We start from the raw sequence: 23,700 nt of genomic DNA, 5'->3' as shown, positions 1-23,700 counted from the left end.
TGGGCCCTGGGTTCTAATCCTGGTTGCTCCTCTTCCAGTCCAGCTGTCTGCTGTGGCCCGGGAGGCCAGTGGAAGATGGCCCAAGTGCTTGGGCCCCTGCACCTCCAATGGAGATAAGGAGGAAGCACCTGGCTCCTGGCTTTGGATTGGCATAGTTCCAACCATATTTGCCATTTGTGGGGTGAGCCAATGGAAGGAAGATCTTGTCTCTGTCTCTCACTGTCTAACTCTGTCAAATAAATAAATAAATACATAAAAATACATTAAAAAATAACTGTAAAAAATGGACAGGGAAAAATTGGTTTCTAGGCTACAGGTGAATATATTCATTAAATATTAGTCCATTCTGTGAAGTCTTAGTCATTTTTGGTAAAGTATAAAGTGAGAGAGAAACAGTGAGAAATAGATTTTCTATTAACTTTCTCCCCAAATACTAGCAACAATATGTCTGACTAATCTGAAGCCAGAAGCCTGGAATTTCACCTACTCATCTCTATCACAAGGTCCCAAGCACATGAACCATTATCTGCTGCTTCCCAGTATATATTATCCCAGAGCTGTATTGGAAGCAGAGTAGCCTCAGCTTAAACTGGCACTGTTTTGAGATACAGGCATCTCAAGCAGTGACTTAAGACATCTTACCACAAAAACCACTCAGTCATACTTGAAAAAAAATTCTGTTAGTAAACAGGATCATGGATGAACATTGGAAAATCTATGGATACAATTTAATATACTAATGTATTATGGAGTAAATCTATATAATATTCATAAATATGTATCTTATAATTGTTTTGTTAAAATGTTATGATGGAATGAGGATATAAGCCTGAGCCATTCTCCCTCATTGCTCAAAGGAGATAAACTTTGGAATGTATTCCTTGCCCTTGAAACTCAATTGGGTCTCACAGCCTATTGCCTTCATACCCCACCCTAGCATTATTTTCCAGGTTCCCAAGGCCCCCACCCAGTTCCTGGAATTCCCCTCCACTGCTGCCCCCTACCCCCATGCCCAGCCCTAGCCCTCCTTAAAAAGGCCTGGCCCCTGGGAGTCAGAGCCTTCTGCCACATGCTCCATCTTGTACACACAGGCAGTTGGTCACCCACCTCTGCGGATTGATTTTCTCTGGATAAATTCTGTTTGGCTGTAAATTTATATACTGTCTCCTCTATTCTACAACTCTTTTCCTAACATTTTGGTGCCCTGTGTGAGGAGGCACCAATCCAGAACTTTTCCTAACATCTTATCCCTCTGGAATATAAGTAACTTCATTCCTATTACATGAGTATGCTAGGAGAAACAATTATATTTGATTTAGTGACATCATTTTTTTTCTCACTTCAGTTGCCATGAAACTGGATGAACTGATTAAGACCAACCAGAAAAGTCTGGAGAAAAATCTGAATCAGGGTGTTATGAAAAATAGTAAGACATTAACTTCCAAGGGAGTTGAATTCAGAAAAACACTTAATTTAAGTTCAAGCCATATTCCAAAATTGAGTATCAGAAAGAGAAACTATCCAGAAATAGAGCAGGCACTTGAACAAATTGGACAAGGGAAAGTCTTCAAAAGGAAGAATATATTCTGTGAATCTGAGAAGCTTTTTATGGTAGAAACCTGTAATAAGTCAACTGCCACTATTGGCAAGATAACTCAAGTACTACAAGATTTCCATAAAAATTCTAACCTCAGTATACATCAACAAAGTCCCAAAAGAGAGAATGTTTATAAATATATTGGGCCTGTGGGACCTGTCATTTACCCATCACATCTTAGAATGAATCATAGACCAAATATAGGGAAGAAATCTTATGCATGTAAAACTTGTGGGAAATCATTCAGTAATAAATTCTGCCATGCCCTCCATCACAGCACTCACATAGTGGGAAACCCTCATGTATGTAATGATTGTGGAGAAACCACTCACCAGAAGTCAGATCTCATTAGACATCAGAGAATTCACAAAAGGTTGAAATCTTATAAATGTAATGACTGTGGGAAGTTCTTTGGCCAGAAGAAATACCTCATAAATCATCAGAGAATCCACACAGGCGAGAAACCTTATGAATGTAATGACTGTGGAAAAACCTTTGGCCAAAATTCAAACCTCAGAAAGCATCAGAGAATTCACACAGGGGATAAGCGTTATGAGTGCAATGACTGTGGGAAAACCTTTAGCCGTAAAGCACACCTCATAAATCATCAGAGAATTCACACAGGGGATAAGCCTTATGAATGCAATGACTGTGGAAAATCCTTTGGCCGGAAATCAACACTCACAAATCATCAGAGAAGTCACACAGGGGAGAAACCTTATGAATGCAGTGACTGTGGGAAAACCTTTGGCCGGAAATCAACACTCACAAATCATCAGAGAATTCACACAGGGGATAAGCCTTATGAGTGCAATGACTGTGGGAAAACCTTTGGCCATAAGTCACACCTCATAAATCATCAGAGAATTCACACAGGGGATAAGCCTTATGAATGCAATGACTGTGGAAAAGCCTTTGGCCATAAGTCACACCTCATAAATCATCAGAGAAGTCACACAGGGGAGAAACCTTATGAATGTAATCATTGTGGGAAAGCCTTTGGCCGGAAATCAAGACTCACAAATCATCAGAGAAGTCACACAGGGGAGAAACCTTATGAATGCAGTGGCTGTGGAAAAACCTTTGGCCAAAATTCAAACCTCAGAAAGCATCAGAGAATTCACACAGGGGAAAAGAGTTATGAGTGCACTGACTGTGGGAAAACCTTTGGCCAGAAACCACACCTCATAAATCATCAGAGAATTCACACAGGGGATAAGCCTTATGAATGCAATGACTGTGGAAAATCCTTTGGCCATAAGTCACACCTCATAAATCATCAGAGAAGTCACACAGGTGAGAAACCTTATGAATGTAATCATTGTGGAAAAGCCATTGGCCACAAATCAACACTCATAAATCATCAGAGAAGTCACACAGGGGAGAAACCTTATGAATGCAGTGACTGTGGAAAAACCTTTGGCCAAAATTCAAACCTCAGAAGGCATCAGAGAATTCACACAGGGGATAAGCGTTATGAGTGCAATGACTGTGGGAAAACCTTTAGCCGTAAAGCACACCTCATAAATCACCAGAGAATTCACACAGGGGAGAAACCTTATGAATGCAATTACTGTGGAAAAACCTTTTGCAAGAATTCACACCTCATAAATCATCAGAGTTCACACAGGGGAGAAACCTTATGAATGCAATGACTGTGGAAAAACCTTTGGCCAGAAATCACAACTCAAAATGCATCAGAGAATTCACACAGGGGAGAAACCTTATGAATGTAATGACTTGAAAAGTCTTTGCTGAGAATTCAAACCTCACAAAGCATCAGAGAATTTGTACTGGGGGGAAACTTTATGAATGCAGTGACTGTGGAAAACCTTTGCCAAGAAGTCAAACCTCAGAAACTATCAGAGACTTCACACCATGGAGAAAAGTTATGAATAAAGTGACTGTGGAAATGCCTTTGGTTCCATCCCTGCATGCCAAGGATAAATCCCACTTGGTCTGGCTGGATGATCTTCCTGATGCATTGTTGGATTCAATTGGCCAGAATTTTTTTTTGCAGATCTTTGCATGTATGTTCATCAGGGAAATTGGTCTATAATTACTTTCTCTGTTGCACTTTGTTCAGGTTTAGGAATGAAGGTGATGCTGGCTTCATAGAAAGAATTTGGGAGAATCGCCTCTCAATTGTTTTGAATAACTTGAGAAGAATTACAGGTAGTTCTTCTTTAAATGTGTGTAAGAATTTAGCAGTGAGGCCATCCAGTCCTGGGATTTCCTTTGTGGTGAGGGTCTTTATTACTGATATCATTTCCATCTGGTTGTGGGTGTGTTTAGGTTTTCTATATCTTTGTTGCTCAATTTAGGTAGGTTTTATGGATGTAAAGATGGTGGAAAGCCTTTTTGCTGTAATTCATAACTCATAAGATATCAGAGAATTCACACAGGGAGTTTTCTACATGACCTTTTTGTGCAAGTTATATCTCATAAAATATTAGAGAATTCATCAAGGGGAGAGTAAATGAATGTAATAAATGTGAATAAGCCTTTGTGGTGCAAATCAGACCTCATCAAACATAAAAATTCTCATGGGGAGAAATTTTATGAATGTAATGACTCAGAGCCTTTTACCATAATTCAGCCCTCATTGTACATCATCAAATTCATATAGGGAAAAACCCCTTTGAAAGTAAAATCCCTTTAATTAGAAGCCATACCTCATAAGACAACAGGGAATTCACATGGGAGAGAAACCTTATGGGTGTATTGAGCGTTGGAAAGCTCTGCGCAAATCTCTCCTTATATCAGAATGCACAACATATATATCTAATCTATGAAATAAATGTGAGAAAGCCATTTCACATAGGTAATGCCTCATAATCCATCATGGAATTTGAACAAGGGAGAGACCTTAACAATATAATGAAGGCAGAAGAGCTTTTCCAAAAAATAAATGTTAAGTATTGTGACAAAACCTTTTTGGTGGAAATCACATCCTATCCAACAGAGACTCATGTAAGGGAGAAAGCTTATAAATATTATTAGTGTGAAAAGGTTGTTTGTCAGAAATCTATGGTACATCAGAGAATTGACACCGGTGGTTTCTTAGGAGTATAATGGTTGTGTGAAAACATTTTCTTTATTTCAGGCTTGTATAGATATAGAATTCACAAAAGTGATATTCTTTGCATGCTGTAAATATGATAAAACCTTTAGCCAGAAATTAGACATCAACAGACTTTAGAGAATTCATAAGGAACAATTGTCCATGCAATGACTTTGGAAAAACTATTTCTGCCATAAATCAGTTTTCAATTCCCATGAACAGACTCACAAATGAGAAAACATGCATGCATAGAAAAGTTTTGTACCATAAATCATCTCTAGATGGTAAACCAATAACTCACACAAAAGAAAAATCATGAGTGTAATGGAATTGGGAAACCCTTTGCTATAAGGCAGATTTCCAGAAAGCTTAGCAAGATTACAGAAAAGTCTCTGAAAATGTAACATGTCTGAAAATTTGTTGGCATCACAAAGTGGAGGAAGCTCAAGTGCCTATGTTTTTGTGACCTGGCATCCAAATTGATATCACTTTCTCTTTGATGAATTCCTTGTTTATTTCTTTAACAGATTTAGAGACAAAGGATTCCTGTCCATTAATTTACTACTAAATTCCCACAATTGCCATGGTAAGGGCTATGGCAAAAGCTGAATGCTGAGGGCTGTGAATCTGATTCATCACTGATAATGCTGAAGAAATTGGTTCCTGGTTCTATGCTGCTATGCATGGAAATGTTTTTCTAATTTCTTTTTCAAATAGTTCATTGTTATATAAAGAAATGCTTCTGATTTTTAAAATTTTATTTAAATAATTTGTGATTAATGTGTACTAGTCATGCATTATTACAGGGTATAGTGCAATATTTGCACACATTTATGTAGTAGAAACTGATCAAGCTAAGCAACTACAGTTTTATTAATTTTTTTAAAGATTTATCTATTTGAAAGACAGTTACAGAGAGAAGTAGCTGCAGAGAGAGAGAGTGGTCTTCCTCTGCTGATTCACTTCCCAGATGGCCACAATGGCCAGAGATCTGCCAATCTGATGCCAGGAACCAGGAACTTCTTCCACATCTCCCACTTGGGTACAGGGGTCCAAGGACTTGGGCCATCTTCTACTGCTTTCCCAGGCCATAGCGGAGAGTTGGATCAGAAGAGGAGCAGCCGGGACTAGAACTGGTGCCCACATGGGATGCTGGTGCTTCAGACCAGGGTGTTAACCCACTGTGCCACAGTGCTGGCCCCCAAGCAACTACAGTTTCTAATTCTTCATGATTTGAGACTACCAGCTCCTCTCTTCCAGTTCTTTACACAGAACCTAATATGGTTGAATGTAGTCATCTCATTATATTATGGAACACCAGAAGTTCCTTCTGCCTCTTTGTATTTTGTTACCTATTATCCAATCCTCCTCTATCCCTAGCTCCTTCCCTTCTCGACCTCTAATAATCACAGTTCTGTGTTCAGACCCATTATTTTCTTTCACTTCCACATGTGACAAGGACCATGTGATATTTGTGTTCCTGTTTCTGGCTTATTTCAATGAATTTAATACTACTTCCTTTTTTGTATCTAAATGATTTTCCATTGTCCATTTTTTTTTCATTGATGGACAGCTAGATTGGTTCCAAATCATGGCTGCAGTGAACTGTGTTATAGTGACTGTGTTGTGGAAAATTGCTGTCTCTTTGATATGATCTTCTCATTTCCTTATAAAATTTTCTTCTTATATATAGCCAAGAGCAAGATAACTGTCAAATGGTAGGTCAATTTTTATCTTTATTTTAAATTTTTGTTATTTATTTGAAAGAGTTACAGAGAGGTAGAGACAGACAGAGAGAGGACCTCCATCAGCTGGTTCATTCTATAGATGACTAGAAAGTCTGGAGCTGTTCCATTCTGAAGACAGGAGCTTCCTCCATGTCTCCCACATGGGTGCATGGGCCCAAGGACTTGGGCCATCGTCTACTGCTATCCCAGGACATAGCAGAGAGCTGGATTGGAAGAAGAGCAGCTGGAACCAGAACTGGCACCTATATGGAATGCTATGCACTTCAGACTAGGGCTTTAACCCACTGCATGACAATGCCAACCCCAATTTTTATCTTTTTTAAGGAATGACCATACTGTTCTCCATAACATCTGTACTAATTTGTGTTTTCACCCACCATATATGAAGGTTTTCTTTTCCCATATGCTCTTTAGCATTTGTTATTTTTTATCATTTTGTTGTAATGATGATATAATATTGTTCATGTTTTTGTGTATTTTGAAATCAGTTAATTTGTTTATTAAATATTTGTTTATTTGAAAGGTGGATTTATAGAGAGAGAGAGGGAAAGATGGAGATATCTTTCATCTGATGGCTCACACCCCAGAGAGTTTCAACAGTTGAGTCTGGGGCATGCTGAAGTCAAGAGCTTCATCCATGTCTCCCACATGAGTGGCAGGGACCCAAGTCCTTCGTCCATTTTCTGCTGGTTTCCCAGGTGCTTTCACAGTGAGCTAAATTGGAAGTGGAGAATCCTAAACTCAAAGTGGAACTCACGTGATATGCTGGCCTCACAGTTTGCAGCTTACTGCACTTAGCCACAATGCCAGCCTATCAATTTAATTCCTCAAAAATAGGTCAACTGTGGAGTGAACCAGTGAATGGAAGACCACTCTCTCTACCTCTCCTTCTCTCTGTGTGTAACTCTGACTTTCAAATAAAATAAATAAATCTTTAAAAAATTTTGGCAAATAGATGAAGCTATTTGTTATACATTTCAACTAAATAGCAAACATACTAGAAAAATATATTGAATAAAATTCAAACAACTCATAAGTATACACAGAAATTTCTCACCATAACAACATAGCAACCACTAAATTTCCAAACTTAATTTTCCACAACTTATAATCTTTAACTCCAGAAGGAGTACTAAATTGACAGAACAGTGGCCTATGTATCAGGATACCTAATTCTAATACAGAATTATCCCTGCTACAACTTACCTATGTGACCTTGAACAATTCCCTTTACTTCTCTGGGCCTTAGCATTTAGCATCCTCATGTGAAAAAGGAGGTTTGGATAAGATCAGTTGTACTCAAGATAGACTTCAATGATCTCTCAGTTTTCAAACAGGCACCTTAAGGGAAAGTAAAACTGTAGATCAAAGGAAATACTTCATGGCCTTATTGTATGTATTAGATTCCAAAGAAAGAGGTCTAGGAACTCCCCTTGTTCTCCACAGAAGACAGACTACGTATACTGTTCTGATGTGGAAAATTGTATCAAAAATATTTCAATGACTATTTTTTTACTACTTTCTATTGGCATGTTTGAACTATTGTCCCTCTTTCTAAGCCCTTTGAAATGGAAGGCACTCCATCGTTCTTAAACAGTAAAAAGTTCAGTGGCAATTTCTGTCACCTACAAGGCTACCTAAGATGACCTCTGAATTCTCTTCCAGACAATGGTAATGTCTTGATGATAAAGATGTTTTCTTGAACAGAAGAACACTTCTTTGGCCTAAGCTTATGTGCACAGAAATGAGCTTCCTTAAATGTGAACAATCTTGTTCTGGGTATGGATCTGTAGTAGAGGAACAATCAGTAGAGAGAAAGTTTTTGTATGGCACCATTATCCTTATGTTACTATGCTGCGTTATTTGTCCTCCCCTTTGTGAGTCAGTACTATTAGAGGAGCTGGTACTACCTCTACAGCAAAATTTTTTCATGAGAATTTAGAGATCCTGCTTATGTGTCCAGGAAAGCAGTGGCAGATGGCCCATGTACTTGGATCCCTGCCACCCTGTAGGAGACCAGTCCTGGCCATTTTGGGTATTTGGGAAGTAAATCAGAAAATGGAAAATCTGTTGCTCTGTCTCTGTACTTCAATTTTCATACAGGAAATTATCTTGTCATGATTACAAGTAAACATACTCATAAAAATGTTCTAGGAGAGGTTCATCCACTGTAGCTTTTACAAGATAACATATGACGTATAAATGACCAATGTCTTCACTCTCCACCCTCATCCTACCCATACAGTGCTTAGCACAATGATGTTGATATGGAAATATCTGAGTTGTGGTTCTTGGCTGTTTAATCCTAACTTATTTTGAAAAATAATTCAACTTTGAATGTCCACCTATATCTGTTATACATTTTTTCCTGTTCATCACTTATAAGAAAAAGAGAGGTGATTAAAATCATTCAAGTAGGAGGCGGAGCCAAGATGGCGGATAGTGAGGACGTGCACCGATAGTCTGGAAAATAAAGTTTCATAAAAGTGGAATTACTGTAGCCTCAGGAAAAGATTCAAGAAAAAAACTGCAGAGGAAACGCTTCCGGATCTAGTGGATGTCACACAGAGGATCTACAAGGAGCAAACCACGTGGAAATCCAGCCGCGGGACCCGAGCCGCAGAATCTCCCCAGTGCGGGAACGAACGGGAGGTAAGACAAAAGCCTCAGAAATACAAGACATTAGTGGGGAAAGGCAGAGGCCCCTCCCTGCACTTGAGCAAAACAAAGAGCAGGCACCATTTTACATATGTAAAGCGGCAATGAGTACATAAACACAGTAACTTTGGGTCTAAGGTGAAACTTGAGAACACATTGAGGGCTGCATAAACTCTGTGTGTGGTCCCAGGGGTAGTTCAAACGAATACTCACAGAGGCCAGATTTCAAATACCCTCAATTCCACTCAGCCATTCGGAATTACTTCCCAACTGAGTAAAAAAAAAAAAAGAGAGAGAGAGAGAGAGAGAGAGATCCAGCAAGGAGGAAGGTGAGTCACTTTTTGCACAGCCTTAAACCTGAAGAATGAAGCAGAGCTCTCTGGCCACACCCATCACAGCCTCTAAGGATCCATCAAAGCAGACAGCCCACTTAGAGGCATAGTATAATGAGAAAAAATCACCACAGCAAAAACAAATATATATATATATATATATATATATATATATATATATATATAAATTATTTCCAACATGCCAAACAAGAAACGTAGAAGCCGAGGTAACAAGAGCAAGGAAGACACTATGATGCCTCCAAATGAACAAGACACCCCAATCCAAGATTATGAATATGAAGAGATAGAGGAAATGCAAGAAGCGGATCTCAAAAAACTGATAAGAACATTAAAAAGTTCTCAAAAACAAATTCTTGAACTACAGAAATCCTTAATGGACAAGATAGAAAATCTCTCTCATGAAAATGAAATATTAAGGAGGAGTCAAAATGAAATGAAACAACTAGTAGAACATGAAACTGTGATAGTGACAAGAAACCACAATGAAATGAAGAACTCAATAGATCAAATGACAAACATATTAGAAAGCTTTAAAAACAGAATGGGTGAAGCAGAAGAGAGAATATCGGAATTAGAAGACAGAGAACAGGAAAGGAAACAATCAAATCAAAGAAAAGAAGAAGAAATCAGAAATCTAAAAAATACTGTCAGGAATCTACAGGATACTCTTAAAAAACGCAACAGTCGGGTTCTAGGAGTTCCTGAAGGCATGGAGAGGGAGAAAGGATGAGAAGGCCTTTTTAGTGAGATACTAGCAGAAAATTTCCCAGGTTTGGAGAAGGACAGAGGCATCTTAGTACAGGAAGCTTATAGAACCCCTAATAAACATGACCAAAAGAGATCCTCACCACGACACGTCGTAATCAAACTCACCACAGTGCAACATAAAGAAAAGATCCTAAAATGTGCAAGAGAGAAACACCAGATTACTCTCAGAGGATCTCCAATTAGACTCACAGCTGACTTCTCTTCAGAAACCCTACAAGCTAGGAGAGAATGGCGAGATATAGCCCAGGTACTAAGAGAGAAAAACTGCCAGCCCAGAATATTATATACTGCAAAGCTCTCATTTATGAATGAAGGTGAAATAAAGACCTTTCACAGCAAACAGAAATTGAAAGAATTTGTCGCCACTCGTCCAGCCCTGCAAAAGATGCTTAAAGATGTGTTACATACAGAAACACAGAAACACGGTCACCAATATGAAAGAAGGTAAAGGAAGGAAACCTCACAGCAAAAGATCACAGGAATCTGAAACCATATATTAGAAAATATCTTTGGCAAATGGCAGGGCAAAGTTACTCCTTCTCAATAGTCACATTGAATGTTAATGGCTTGAACTGTCCAGTTAAAAGACACCGATTGGCTGATTGGGTTAAGGAACAAAACCCATCTTTTTGCTGCTTACAAGAAACTCATCTTTCCAACAATGATCCATACAGGCTGAAAGTGAAAGGCTGGAAAAAGATATACCATGCCAACAGAAATGAAAAAAGAGTGGGCGTAGCCATCTTAATATCGGACAACATAAACTTTACCACAAAAACTGTTAGGAGAGACAAAGAGGGGCACTATATAATGATTAAGGGATCCATTCAACAGGAAGATATAACGATTATCAATGTATATGCACCGAATCACAGGGCACCAGCTTATTTAAAAGACTTGTTAAGGGACTTAAAGGGAGACTTAGACCCCAATACAATAGTACTGGGGGACTTCAATAATCCACTCTCAGAGATAGACAGATCAACAGGACAGAAGATCAACAAGGAGACAGTAGATTTAAATGACACTATAGCCCAAATGGATCTAACAGATATCTACAGAACATTTCATCCTACATCTAAAGACTTTACATTCTTCTCAGCAGTACATGGAACCTTCTCTAGGATTGACCACATACTAGGCCATAAAGCAAGTCTCAGCAAATTCTAAAGAATTAGAATCATACCATGCAGCTTCTCAGACCATAAAGGAATGAAATTGGAAATTAGCAACTCGGGAATCCCTAGAGCACGTGTAAACACATGGAGATTGAACAACATGCTCCTGAATGAACAACGGGTCATAGAAGAAATTAAAAGAGAAATCAAAAATGTTCTGGAAGTAAATGAGGATAACAGCACAACATACCAAAACCTATGGGATACAACAAAAGCAGTGTTAAGAGGAAAGTTTATATCAATAGGTGCCCACATCAAGAAATTGGAAAGGCACCAAATAGATGAGCTTTCAAGTCATCTCAAGGATCTAGAAAATCTGCAGCAAACCAAACCCAAACCCAGTAGGAGAAGAGAAATAATTAAAATCAAAGAAGAATTCAACAGGATTGAATCCAAAAAAAATTACAAAAAAATCAGCCAAACGAGGAGCTGGTTTTTTGAAAAAATAAACAAAATTGACACCCCATTGGCCCAACTAACTAAAAAAGAAGAGAAAAAACCCAAATCAATAGGATCAGAGATGAAAAGGGAAACGTAACAACAGACGCCACAGAAATAAAAAGAATCATCAGAAATTACTACAAGGACTTGTATGCCAGCAAACAGGGAAATCTATCAGAAATGGACAGATTCTTGGACACATACAACCTACCTAAATTGAGCCAAGAGGACATAGAAAACCTAAACAGACCAATAACTGACACAGAAATTGAAACAGTAATAAAGGCCCTCCCAACAAAGAAAAGCCCAGGGCCAGATGGATTCACTGCTGAGTTCTACCAGACATTTAGAGAAGAACTAACTCCAATTCTTCTCAAACTATTCAGAGCAATCGAAAAAGAGGGAATCCTCCCAAATTCTTTCTATGAAGCCACCATCACATTAATTCCTAAGCCAGAAAAAGGTGCAACATTGAAAGAGAATTACAGACCAATATTCCTGATGAACATAGATGCAAAAATCCTCAATAAAATTCTGGCCAATAGAATGCAACAACACATCAGAAAGATCATCCACCCAGACCAAGTGGGATTTATCCCTGGTGTGCAGGGATGGTTCAGCATTCACAAAACAATCAACGTAATACACTACATTAACAGACTGCAGAAGAAAAACCATATGATTCTCTCAATAGACGCAGAGAAAGCATTTGATAAAATACAACACCCTTTCTTGAGGAAAACTCTAAGCAAACTGGGTATGGAAGGAACATTCCTGAATACAATCAAAGCAATATATGAAAAGCCCACAGCCAACATCCTATTGAATGGGGAAAAGTTGGAAGCATTTCCGCTGAGATCTGGTACCAGACAGGGATGCCCACTCTCACCACTGCTATTCAATATAGTTCTGGAAGTTTTGGCCAGAGCTATTAGGCAAGAAAAAGAAATTAAAGGGATACAAATTGGGAAGGAAGAATTCAAACTATCCCTCTTTGCAGATGATATGATTCTTTACTTAGGGGACCCAAACAACTCTACTAAGAGACTGCTGGAACTCATCAAAGAGTTTGGCAAAGTAGCAGGATATAAAATCAATGCACAAAAATCAACAGCCTTTGTATACACAGGCAATGCCAAGGCTGAGGAAGAACTTCTAAGATCAATCCCATTCACAATAGCTACAAAAACAATCAAATACCTTGGTATAAACTTAACCAAAGATGTTGAAGATCTCTACGATGAAAACTACAAAATCTTCCAGAAAGAAATACAAGAGGATACCAAACAATGGAGAAATCTTCCATGCTCATGGATTGGACGAATCAATATCACCAAAATGTCTATTCTCCCAAAAGCAATTTATACATTCAATGCAATACCAATCAAGATACCGAAGACATTCTTCTCAGATCTGGAAAAAATGATGCTGAAATTCATATGGAGACACAGAAGACCTCGAATAGCCAAAGCAATCTTGTACAACAAAAACAAAGCCGGTGGCATCACAATACCAGATATCAGGACATACTATAGGCAGTTGTTATCAAAAGTGCATGGTACTGGTACAGAAACAAATGGATAGACCAATGGAACAGAATAGAAACACCAGAAATCAATCCAAACATCTACAGCCAACTTATATTTGACCAAAGATCCAAATCTAATCCCTGGAATAAGGACAGTCTATTCAATAAATGGTGCTGGGAAAATTGGATTTCCATGTGCAGAAGCTTGAAGCAAGACCCATACCTATCACCTTACACAAAAATTCACTCAACATGGATTAAAGACTTAAATCTATGACCCGAAACCATCAAATTATTAGAGAGCATTGGAGAAACCCTGCAAGATATAGGTACAGGCAAAGACTTCTTGAAAAATACTCCAGCAGCACAGGCAGTCAAAACCAAAATTAACATTTGGGATTGCATCAAATTGAGAAGTTTCTGTACTTCAAAAGAAACAGTCAGGAAAGTGAAGAGGCAACCAACAGAATGGGAAAAAATATTCGCAAACTATACTACAGATAAAGGGTTGATAACCAGAGTCTACAAAGAAATCAAGAAAATCCACAACAACAAAACAAACAACCCACTTAAGAGATGGGCCAAGGACCTCAATAGACATTTTTCGAAAGAGGAAATCCAAATGGCCAACAGACATGAAAAAATGTTCAAGATCACTAGCAATCAGAGAAATGCAAATCAAAACCACAATGAGGTTCCATCTCACCCCGGTGAGAATGGCTCACATTCAGAAATCTACCAACAACAGATGCTGGAGAGGATGTGGGGAAAAAGGGACACTAACCCACTGTTGGTGGGAATGCAAACTGGTTAAGCCACTATGGAAGTCTGTCTGGAGATTCCTCAGAAACCTGAACATAACCCTACCATGCAACCCAGCCATCCCACTCCTTGGAATTTACCCAAAGGAAATTAACTTGGCAAATAAAAAAGCCATCTGCACATTAATGTTTATTGCAGCTCAATTCACAATTGCTAAGACCTGGAACCAACCCAAATGCCCATCAACAGTAGACTGGATAAAGAAATTATGGGACATGTACTCCATAGAATACTATACAGCAGTAAGGAACAATGAAACCCAGTCATTTGTGACAAGATGGAGGAATCTGGAAAACATCATGCTGAGTGAATTAAGCCAGTCCCAAAGAGACAAATATCATTTGTTTTCCCTAATCGGTGACAACTGAGAACCTAAGGGAAAACCTGTTGAAGTGAAATGGACGCTAAAAGAAACAATGAACTGATCAGCTCTTGTCCTGACTCTAGATGTACAATGTAATACTTCATCCTTTTTAGTATTTGTTGTTGTTTTTGTTGTTGTTGTTCTAGTACTAGTGGTTGAACTCTGTAATTAACACACAATTACTCTTAGGTGTTTACATTTTAACTGAAAGGTGATCCCTGTTAAATTTAAGAGTGGAAAAAGAGAGGGAGGAGATGTACAATTTGGGACATGCACAATCAGACTTGCCCCAAATGGTGGAGTTAGAAATGTGCCGGGGGATTCCAATACAATCCCATCAGGGTGGCATGTACCAATGCCATCTCACTAGTCCAAGTGATCAATTTCAGTTCACATTCGATGGCTCTGATAGGTCTAACAGTCAAAGGGATCGCACAAACAAGACAAGTGTCTGCTAATAGTAACTGATAGAATCAAAAAGGGAGAGAAAGATCCAACATGGGAAGTGGGATACACAGCAGACTCATAGAATGGCAGACGTCCTAAACAACACTCTGGCCTCAGAATCAGCCCTTCAGGCATTTGGATCTGGCTGAAAAGCCCATGAGAGTATTGTATGCATGGAAAGCCAAGATACGATGGAAAAGAAAAAAAGAAGAAGACCTAAATGAAAGATCTCTGTGAGTGAGATCCCAGTGGAAAGAACGGGGCCATCAAAGAAGGAGGTACCTTTCTCTGAAGGGAGGAGAGAACTTCCACTTTGACTGTGACCCTATCAGAATAAGATCAAAGTCAGTGAACTCTAAAGGCTTCCATAGCCCTGGCAACTCATGACTAGAGCCTGGGGAGATTACCGACGCCATGAACAGGAGTGTCAAATTGTTAAGTCAGCAGCAGGAGTCACTGTGTACTTACATCCCATGTGGGATCTGTCCTTAATGTGTTGTCTAATGTGCAGTGATGCTATAACTAGTACTGAAACAGTATTTTTACACTTTGTGTTTCTGTGTGGGTACAAACTGATGAGATCTGTACTAATTACATACTGAATCGATCTTCTGTATATAAAGGTAATTGGAAATGAAAAAAGAAAAAACCTGGTGTTAAATTGGAAATGGCATAGAAAATTAATTAATTTTTAAAAAATATATTATGTAAGATCTCTGTCTTTAATGTACTGTACACTCTTATTTAATGCTATAACTAGTACTCCAACAGTATTTTTTTTTCACTTTGTGTTACTATATGGGGGCAAACTGTTGAAATCGTTATCTAATATATACTAAACTGATCTTCTGTATATAAAGAGAATTGAAAATGAATCATGATGTGATTGGAAGGGGAGAGGGAGCGGGAAAGGGGAGGGTTGTGGGTGGGAGGGAAATTTTGGGAGGGGGGAACGCCATTGTAACCCATAAGCTGTACTTTGGAAATTTATATTCATTAAATAAAAGTTTAATTAAAAAAATCATTCAAGTAGGTAAAAATACCCCCTTTCGGTATCATATTTGACCTTTTATTTTCATGGGTAGAAGCTAATTTGATTGGTTTCAAACTTATCAACATTTGATGCCTCAATAAAGTCACAAGAATGTTGTTTTGAGAAATCCAAAAGGAACAGAAATCTTGGGAGATTATCAATGGCTTACTGTAACAGTGTATTGGGTACATTGAATGAAACTGAAATGCCTTTAGTGACATACATACTAGAAACAATAGGTTTATCTAGAATCGATACTGGAAATGGCAGAAAGAACCAATTGATTGAGGATGTCTTCAATGAGAGAGACATGGGAGACATTTTTTAAAAAATTCTATAGAGGCAAACTTTGAATAAGAATCAGAACCAAAGGTCCCCAAGTAATCCAGGATCCATCCAGTGATGATTAGAAAAAGGAGGCAGGAAGCTGGGTCAATAAACAGAGCATTCTTAATCCGAGAAGATATTTACTCTCCAGTTAGAAGTTTCAGATACTAACAAACCCTCTGGGATAGGGGAGAATGTTCTGGAAGGCAGATATTAAGTGAGCTAAAAAATTGTGTCATCTGATATTAACAGTTTTCATTCAAGATTCACTATTCCATAAAATAATCAAATCAATCTATAAGTTTTATTGTATGGTTTTGCAACTCTGCTCAATCATCCACAATAAAGTGACACTTGTCATTAAGCAAGTGAATTGGAGTGAATCTAATTAAATTTATTAGAATATTAGAAAAATTTGGGGCTTACATTTGGTTTCTGTAGAACAATATATACTTTTCAATTTTTTTTAAATTTACCAGTTAAAATTCAAAGAAATTGTATAGGATCAAAATGGACATCTTATGATTTGATTGTAGTTTTTAGCTCTTGTTTATACTCTTGTGGAACTGTGATCTTTATACTTTTGACTTCTTCAATATTATGGTTAGTGATGCCTTAGGCCTACAATTATAGAGTGGACTGAAATTATGTTTTTGTGAAAGTTAAAGGGGAAAAAGTAAGGAAGGAGGGGGAATGATGGAGTGAAGAGGGAGGGGGGAAGTATGGTTATCTTCTTAGAATTATACCTATGAAGATCACTGATGTCATAAATAAGTGTGTCAGTTAAATCAACAACAGAAATCACTGTACACTTGCTCCCCATGTAGGACCTCTGTCCTTAACTTGTTGTACTATGAGAATTAATGGTAAAACTAGTCTTCAAAGTGTACATTATACTTCGTGTGTCTGTGTGGGTGTAAACCGTTGAAATTTTTACTTAGTATAGAGTTGAACTTCTATATATAAAGATAATTTAAAAATAAATCTTTATGAAGAATGGAATGGGAGAGGTAGTAGGAGGTGGGATGGGTTGGGGGTGGGAAAGTGGGTATTGGGGGAAGAACCACTATAATCCCAAAGTTGTACTTATGAAATTTATATTGACTAAATAAAAGCTTTCTATAAAAAGAATTATACATATGAAAAACATGAAATATACTCTCTTCATATTAATAACAATTAAAAAGAAATAAAAAATTAAAAATCATTTTAAGGTCTCAATAGGATATGTGCCCAGAACTGACAAGTAAAGTTGCAGAGAATGGCTAATACAGCCTTATCAGTTTCATTTGTCATCCTAATCCCTTCCCCTATGGTCACATTACTTCAGTTCTACCACTTCTATTTCTTAAATGAAATATATCTTAATGCATTTATTCTTAAACTAGAAATAATAGGCTTTTACTCTGTTTTTTAGAAGAGCTTAATTGAGGAGCAATGTTGATCTATGTTTTACTTGGAATATTTAATAATTTTGAAGTATATATGATCTTTTTTGTTTTGACTAAATTGAAACACCAGTAAAAACACAGGGTCTCTGTGATATTGTGGGGGCATTCTTTATGGTGCAACACATGATAGGCTTTTGTAAAGGTTTGAGGAGTGCTGGAGAAGAATGTGAATATTACTGAATGGTTCAAGTGCTGTGTATTTTATGTGTATGTACACAGTACTCATGTGAATTTGTTTCTTTGTTTCTTATTTGGTTCCAAGTTGTTGTGCTTAAGGCTTTTCAGTAGAGATATGCAATAAAGTTTCCCATTAGGATTTTAGATTTACTTATTTCTTGCAGTAGTTTAGTTCTTTAATTGAGTTAAATATTTTCAGGTAACTTGGAGCATTAAGTTGAGATCCTATCTTCCTAGTGAATAAAAGTTTTGTCATTATGTGTTGATTATTTTTTCCCCAAAAAATATTTGTCTTCCTTAAAGTCTGTTTTGTCTGATATATTGATTGTGACTTTCTTTTTAAAATATTGTCCTGAAATATATTTTAAGTTCTTTACTTCAATATTTTCACAACCATTTTTTTTCACTTTGTATTTTAATGCCTTTTTTAAAAACTGTTCAGTTTTGTCTAATGAACCCATTTGGGTGATTTTGAGAAAATTTTACCATTTTTCCTATTGTTATTTTAGCAATTATTTTGTTACTTAGTTTATGGGGTCTTTCTCCTTTCCTTTTTGGGGATGCATATTTACTGTTTCTATTACTAGTCATTATCTTGGAACATTTACCATACAGATTTTTCTAAATAAGGTAAAAGTTTAAATTATTTGTACTTCTTTCCTCAGGACTGCAGGGATTGTTAGAACACTTAAAATGTAATCACTGCTTTTCTGATTTGGAGTTGCTTTTATTCAGAATTTTAGTTCTTTTTTTCAGCCCCTCAAATTAGCCATTAGGTTTATTATTTCAAACAGATGATGATGTAATTTGCATTTTATTTACTACTCACCATTCTTTTGCCTCTCATTCTTCTGAAATCATGCCCTGCCTCTTAGGAAGATCTCTTGGTTTCATTTCACTGTCAATAACGACAGCTCATCTTTCTGGATAAGTGCAGGGCAGTAGTGACTGTGTTCAGTACTTCAAAGATAGTATTCAAGGCTCTCCGTTTTCTCTTTTTCATCTATTAGTCCAGTTATTCATTATTCAATCATCTTTTTCCCATGTAAGTTTTATAATTATATCTATTTTCCATTAAGAAGTCATACCTTATACTCTGTATGTAGATTTCTTGTCACTCACTCTTCTTGGCACGCATTGGACATACTGTTTCTTGCATTGGGCTAGAGGGATTGGAGAAGCAGAGTCATTATGCTTTCATGTAAAGTATTTCCTGCATGCTCCGAAGACGTGCGGTTTGATAGGTTTTCTCATTCTGTGCTCCATATCTCTTAATTTTAAAAATATTTCAACTTCGAATGGAAGAGGCGTCTCCGGGGCGACGACCCCAACTTCTCCAGCGCGGTCCCGCGGCTTCTGGTAGGGCCCGGGGGCTGCGGGCCGGGGATGCCTTGGGCGGCCCACAGCGCGGAAGGGGCGCCGCTCGCGGTCCGGTCCGGGTTCCGCCCAGACCCTGGCGCCACCCCAGCCGCTGCAACTCCCTCCCGGCCCTGCCTCCGCCTCCGGCCCGGCGCCGGGGACCCCGCGTCCTCCCTGCCGCCCCAGGCCCTGGGCCCGCACCCGCGCTGCCCGCCGAGTGCCTCAGCCTCGTTTGCCTCCGGGAGCCGCCGGCCATGCCCGCGGGGCTGGGCGCCCGGGCGCCCGCGTCTGTTTCAACCTGGGCCGCGAGCTGAACTTCTACGCGGGCTGCTGCCGCGGGAGTCAGCGGTCTATCGACCTCAAGAAGCCCACGGACAAGTGGAGCTACAAGGGCACGCAGCCCACCTGCCACTTCAGCCAGTTCGCCGCCGCCACGGAGACCATCTCCCTGCTGGTGGGCTTCCCAGCCGGCCAGGTGCAGTGCCTGGACCTCAAGGACACCAGCAAGCTCTTCAACGGAGAGCGGCTGATCCACAAGACCAAGGTGACGTATCTGAAGTGGTGCCCGAGTCGGAGAGCCTGTTCCTGGCCTCACACGCCAGCGACCACCTGTACCTGTGCACGTTGGCCATCCTGTGCCTCGGCGCTGGCGGTACAGCCTGCTGAGGCAGGGCGAGGGCTTCGCCGCCTACCCCGCCGAGAGCAAGGCCCCTGCAACCCGCTGGCCAAGTGGGCGGTGGGCGAGGGGCCCCTCAACAAGTTTGCCTTCTCGCCTGACAACCGGCAGCTGGCCTGCATCAGCCAGGACGGCTGCCAGCGCGTTTTCCACTTGGACTCCGTGCTCCTGCGTGGGCTCGTGAAGAGCTACTTGGGCGGGCTGCTATGTGTGTGCTGGAGCCCAGACGGCTGCTACATGGTGACAGGCGGTGAAGACGACCTGGTCACCGTGTGGTCCTTCACCGAGGGCCGCATGGTGGCCCGTGGCCACGACCACAAGTCCTGGGTCAACTCTGTAGCCTTTAACCCCTACACCACGTGGGCAGAGGAGGTGGCGGCAGCCGGCGGTGGTGGGGAGGGGGGCGGCGAGGAGGAGGGGGAGGCCGCGGCCGGGTGCCCAGGCTCTGCCGGACGCATCCCGGTCTCCCCACTGCCCAAGGCCGGCTCCAGAACCTACTGCTTCGGCTAGGCCAGCCAGGACACGCACTTCTGCCTCTGGGACCACACCCACCCCTGGCCCATACCCGCACCTTCCCTGGCATCCCTGGCACCATGCCGGCAGCTGCCGGCAGCTCATGGGCTGGCGAGCATGGCCTGGGGCCCCTGCCCCACTCGTTGTCCCGCTCCAACAGCCTCCCGCACCCAGCAGGTGGTGGCAAGGCCTGGGGCCCTGGGCAAGGTGGCGGCAGAGCCCGGCAGGCAATTCAGCATCGGCCGCTTCCCCATGCTCACGCTGTAGGAGTGGCGGGACTGGGGGGCCGAGAAAGAGCACAAGCGCTACCACAGTCTGGGCAACATTATCTACGGGGGCGGGGGTGGCGGCGGGGACAAGCCCAGTGGCGCCATGCTGCGCAGCCGCCTGGACCCTGCCAAGGTGCTAGGCTTCCATAGCCTCAGCAACTCATGACTAGAGCCTAGGGAGATTACTGACGCCATAAACAAGAGTGTTAAATTGTTAAATCAACATCAAGAGTCACTGTGTACCTATGTCCCATGTGGGATCTGTCCTTAATGGGTTGTCCAATGTGAAGTAATGATATAGCTAGTACTGAAACAGTATTTTTACACTTTGTGTTTCTGTGTGGGTGCAAACTGATGAAATCTTTACTTAGTATATACTGAATCGATCTTCTGTATATAAAGATAATTAAAAATGAAAAAAAAACTTGGTGTTAAATTGGAAATTACATAGAAAATTAATCAATTTAAAAAAAAAAATATTGCCTGCGCCGCAGCTCACGGGTTCTAGTCCCGGTCGGGGCACCGATCCTGTCCCGGTTGCCCCTCTTCCAGGCCAGCTCTCTGCTGTGGCCAGGGAGTGCAGTGGAGGATGGCCCAAGTGCTTAGGCCCTGCACCCCATGGGAGACCAGGAGAAGCACCTGGCTCCTGCCATCGGATCAGCGTGGTGCGCCGGCTGCAGCACGCCTACCGCAGTGGCCATTGGAGGGTGAACCAATGGCAAAGGAAGACCTTTCTCTCTGTCTCTCTCTCTCACTGTCCACTCTGCCTGTCAAAAAAAAAATCATGTAGGATCTCTGTCATTAATGTGCTATACACTGTTATTTAATGCTATAACTGGTACGCCAACAGTATTTTTTCACTTTGTGTTGCTATGTGAGGGCAAACTGTTGAAATCTTTATATATACTAAACTGATCTTCTGTATATAAAGAGAATTGAAAATGAAAAAAAAAATCATTGGCAGTGGAATGTGGCAACTGTCCCCTGGGGATTAAAGCAGAACACAGAGTGACAAGGAAGTGAGCAATCCAAGACCTAAGAGCAGTAGTCTGGCCAAAGATCCCCAAAAGGTAGGGTTCTGAGCTCCCTGAACAATGATAGCCCCTAGGTATTGAGAAGTAACTCAAGGGCTTGTGGATGTGGGGCAATCCAAGATACTGGTCCCACAGGAAAATCTCTCTCATGCCTAATCAACTCTACTTTGGTAAAACTGGGTTCATCTGACACGACAGTCTGAGGGAGGAAACATAAGTGCTAACAGTAAGAGACAGTTGAACACTTAGTACTGGCTTCATGGCACAGAAAGAAAAGCCAGAGCCAGGGTCCAGCTGGCCAGTCACTTAACCCCACTGTAATGACTGGAGTTCTTGCTCCTGTTGCCAGACCGTGTCACTCAACTTCTCAGGTCTGTCAGGTTTTCAACTTCCACTTATCTCCTAAGTCAGGTCCCTGTCTATGTGGCCTCAACCTAGGTTCCCACTATTTGGTGAGTATGACACAAGACCCCTACCCTTCTCTCAGTGATGCATCAAGCAAAGGAGAATCTCTGAGAGGGCAGGAAAGTAAGAGAGGCTCACTTGTTTCTCCCACTCTAATGAGCTAAAAGAGACCCCTGTAGCACTCCACTCTACAGATGATCTGGGTCATAGCATCTGAGAAGCTATCTTGGTGACAGTCCTTGAAGCCAAGCTGAAGAACTATACAGTGGTGGCGTTCTTCTAGAAGGCCTCAGCCAGCACCTTCAGGTGGGGGCACACCTGAATGGAACCATCAAGCTTAATGGTGGGATTTGCAGGCAACAGAGGGAGACCAGGTGCTGAGCGAACTGGGGGTTCAGGCTGTAGCCCATTTGAGACAAATCTTACTGCATCTCCGTGCAGCTTGATGGAGCCTGAGTGGTCTGGTGATACTGTGGAAAGATGTTCTTCCAGTGCTGAATGAATTTCCCAAAGGTTGAGAAATCAGAGACATTGATGTGGCCTGACTTGGTCTTGTCAAACATGTTTATCATCATGAGGCATATCTTGTCATTGAACAAGGAATAATTGACAGAGCCTGCTTTAGCTCCTTGGTGGGAATATAACTGGTATGATCTGAGTCCAAAACTGGAACATGAGTAGGCATCAGGATCCACACCAGAAGAGGTGCCAGCCTGTCCATAAGGCCTAGGCTGATGAACACCATAGGAACTTAGGTGTGGTGGATGAATGGAGCTTCTGGTGCTGCATCATTTTATGGTCCTCCTGGAGTTGGAGCCTCTGCAGGGTTGGAGTGTCCATAGCCCCCCAACCATCTTTAGTACATAAGGACATTCTATTTTTAGTAGAATTTTTTGATCCTGTACTTATAGAATCATCATTTTTTTAAAGGATAATCTGGCATTCTCCTTTCCAATATGTAGCCCTCTGATATTGCCTAATGGCTCTGGCTAAAACTTCCAGGACAATACCAAATAGCAATGGTGAATGAAGGCATCTTGTTGGTCCTGGATATTAGGGAGAATGCTTCCCACTTTTCTCAGTTCAATAAAATTTAGGCCATACATTTGCCATAAAATGCCTTAGTTATGTTGAGGAATGTTCTTTCTGTACCCAATTTGCTTAATTTTTCAACATGAAATTATGTTGTATTTAATCAAATGCTTTTCTCTATTGAGATAATCTCATGGTTTTTGTTTTTCAGTTTGTTTATGTGATGAATCACATTTATTGATTTGTGAATGCTAAACCCTCCCTGCATATCAGAGGAAAATCCTACATGGTCCAGGTGAATGATCTTTCTGATGTGTGGTTGAATTTGATTAGCTAATATTTTGTTGAAGATTTTGGCATCTATGTTCATTAGGAATATTGGTCTATGGTAAACTTTCTGTTGTATCTCTTTCATGTTTAGGAATTAAGGTAATGCAGGCTTCACAGAAAGAGCTT

At 40.5% G+C, this 23,700-nt stretch overlaps 1 protein-coding gene and 1 pseudogene across 1 annotated transcript in view; both read left to right on the top strand.

The window, feature by feature from the left end:
- Nucleotides 1–9,349, top strand: part of LOC133777209 (zinc finger protein 260-like) — a 50,987-nt gene extending 41,638 nt beyond the window's left edge. Inside the window, 2 exon segments of the mRNA XM_062216686.1 lie at nucleotides 1,346–3,218; nucleotides 3,220–9,349. Of these exon segments, the coding sequence (XP_062072670.1) occupies nucleotides 1,346–3,218; nucleotides 3,220–3,355 (2,009 nt within the window). The 3' untranslated portion in view covers nucleotides 3,356–9,349.
- Nucleotides 9,350–19,173: 9,824 nt separating this feature from the next.
- LOC133746968 (dystrophia myotonica WD repeat-containing protein-like) lies at nucleotides 19,174–21,029 on the top strand (annotated as a pseudogene).
- Nucleotides 21,030–23,700: the final 2,671 nt, after the last annotated feature.

The sequence above is a fragment of the Lepus europaeus genome, chromosome 18, assembly GCF_033115175.1.
Source record: "Lepus europaeus isolate LE1 chromosome 18, mLepTim1.pri, whole genome shotgun sequence".
Lineage (NCBI taxonomy): Eukaryota > Metazoa > Chordata > Mammalia > Lagomorpha > Leporidae > Lepus > Lepus europaeus.
The sequence above is the reverse complement of the archived record's forward strand: the minus strand, read 5'-3'. Positions and strand labels throughout refer to the sequence as shown.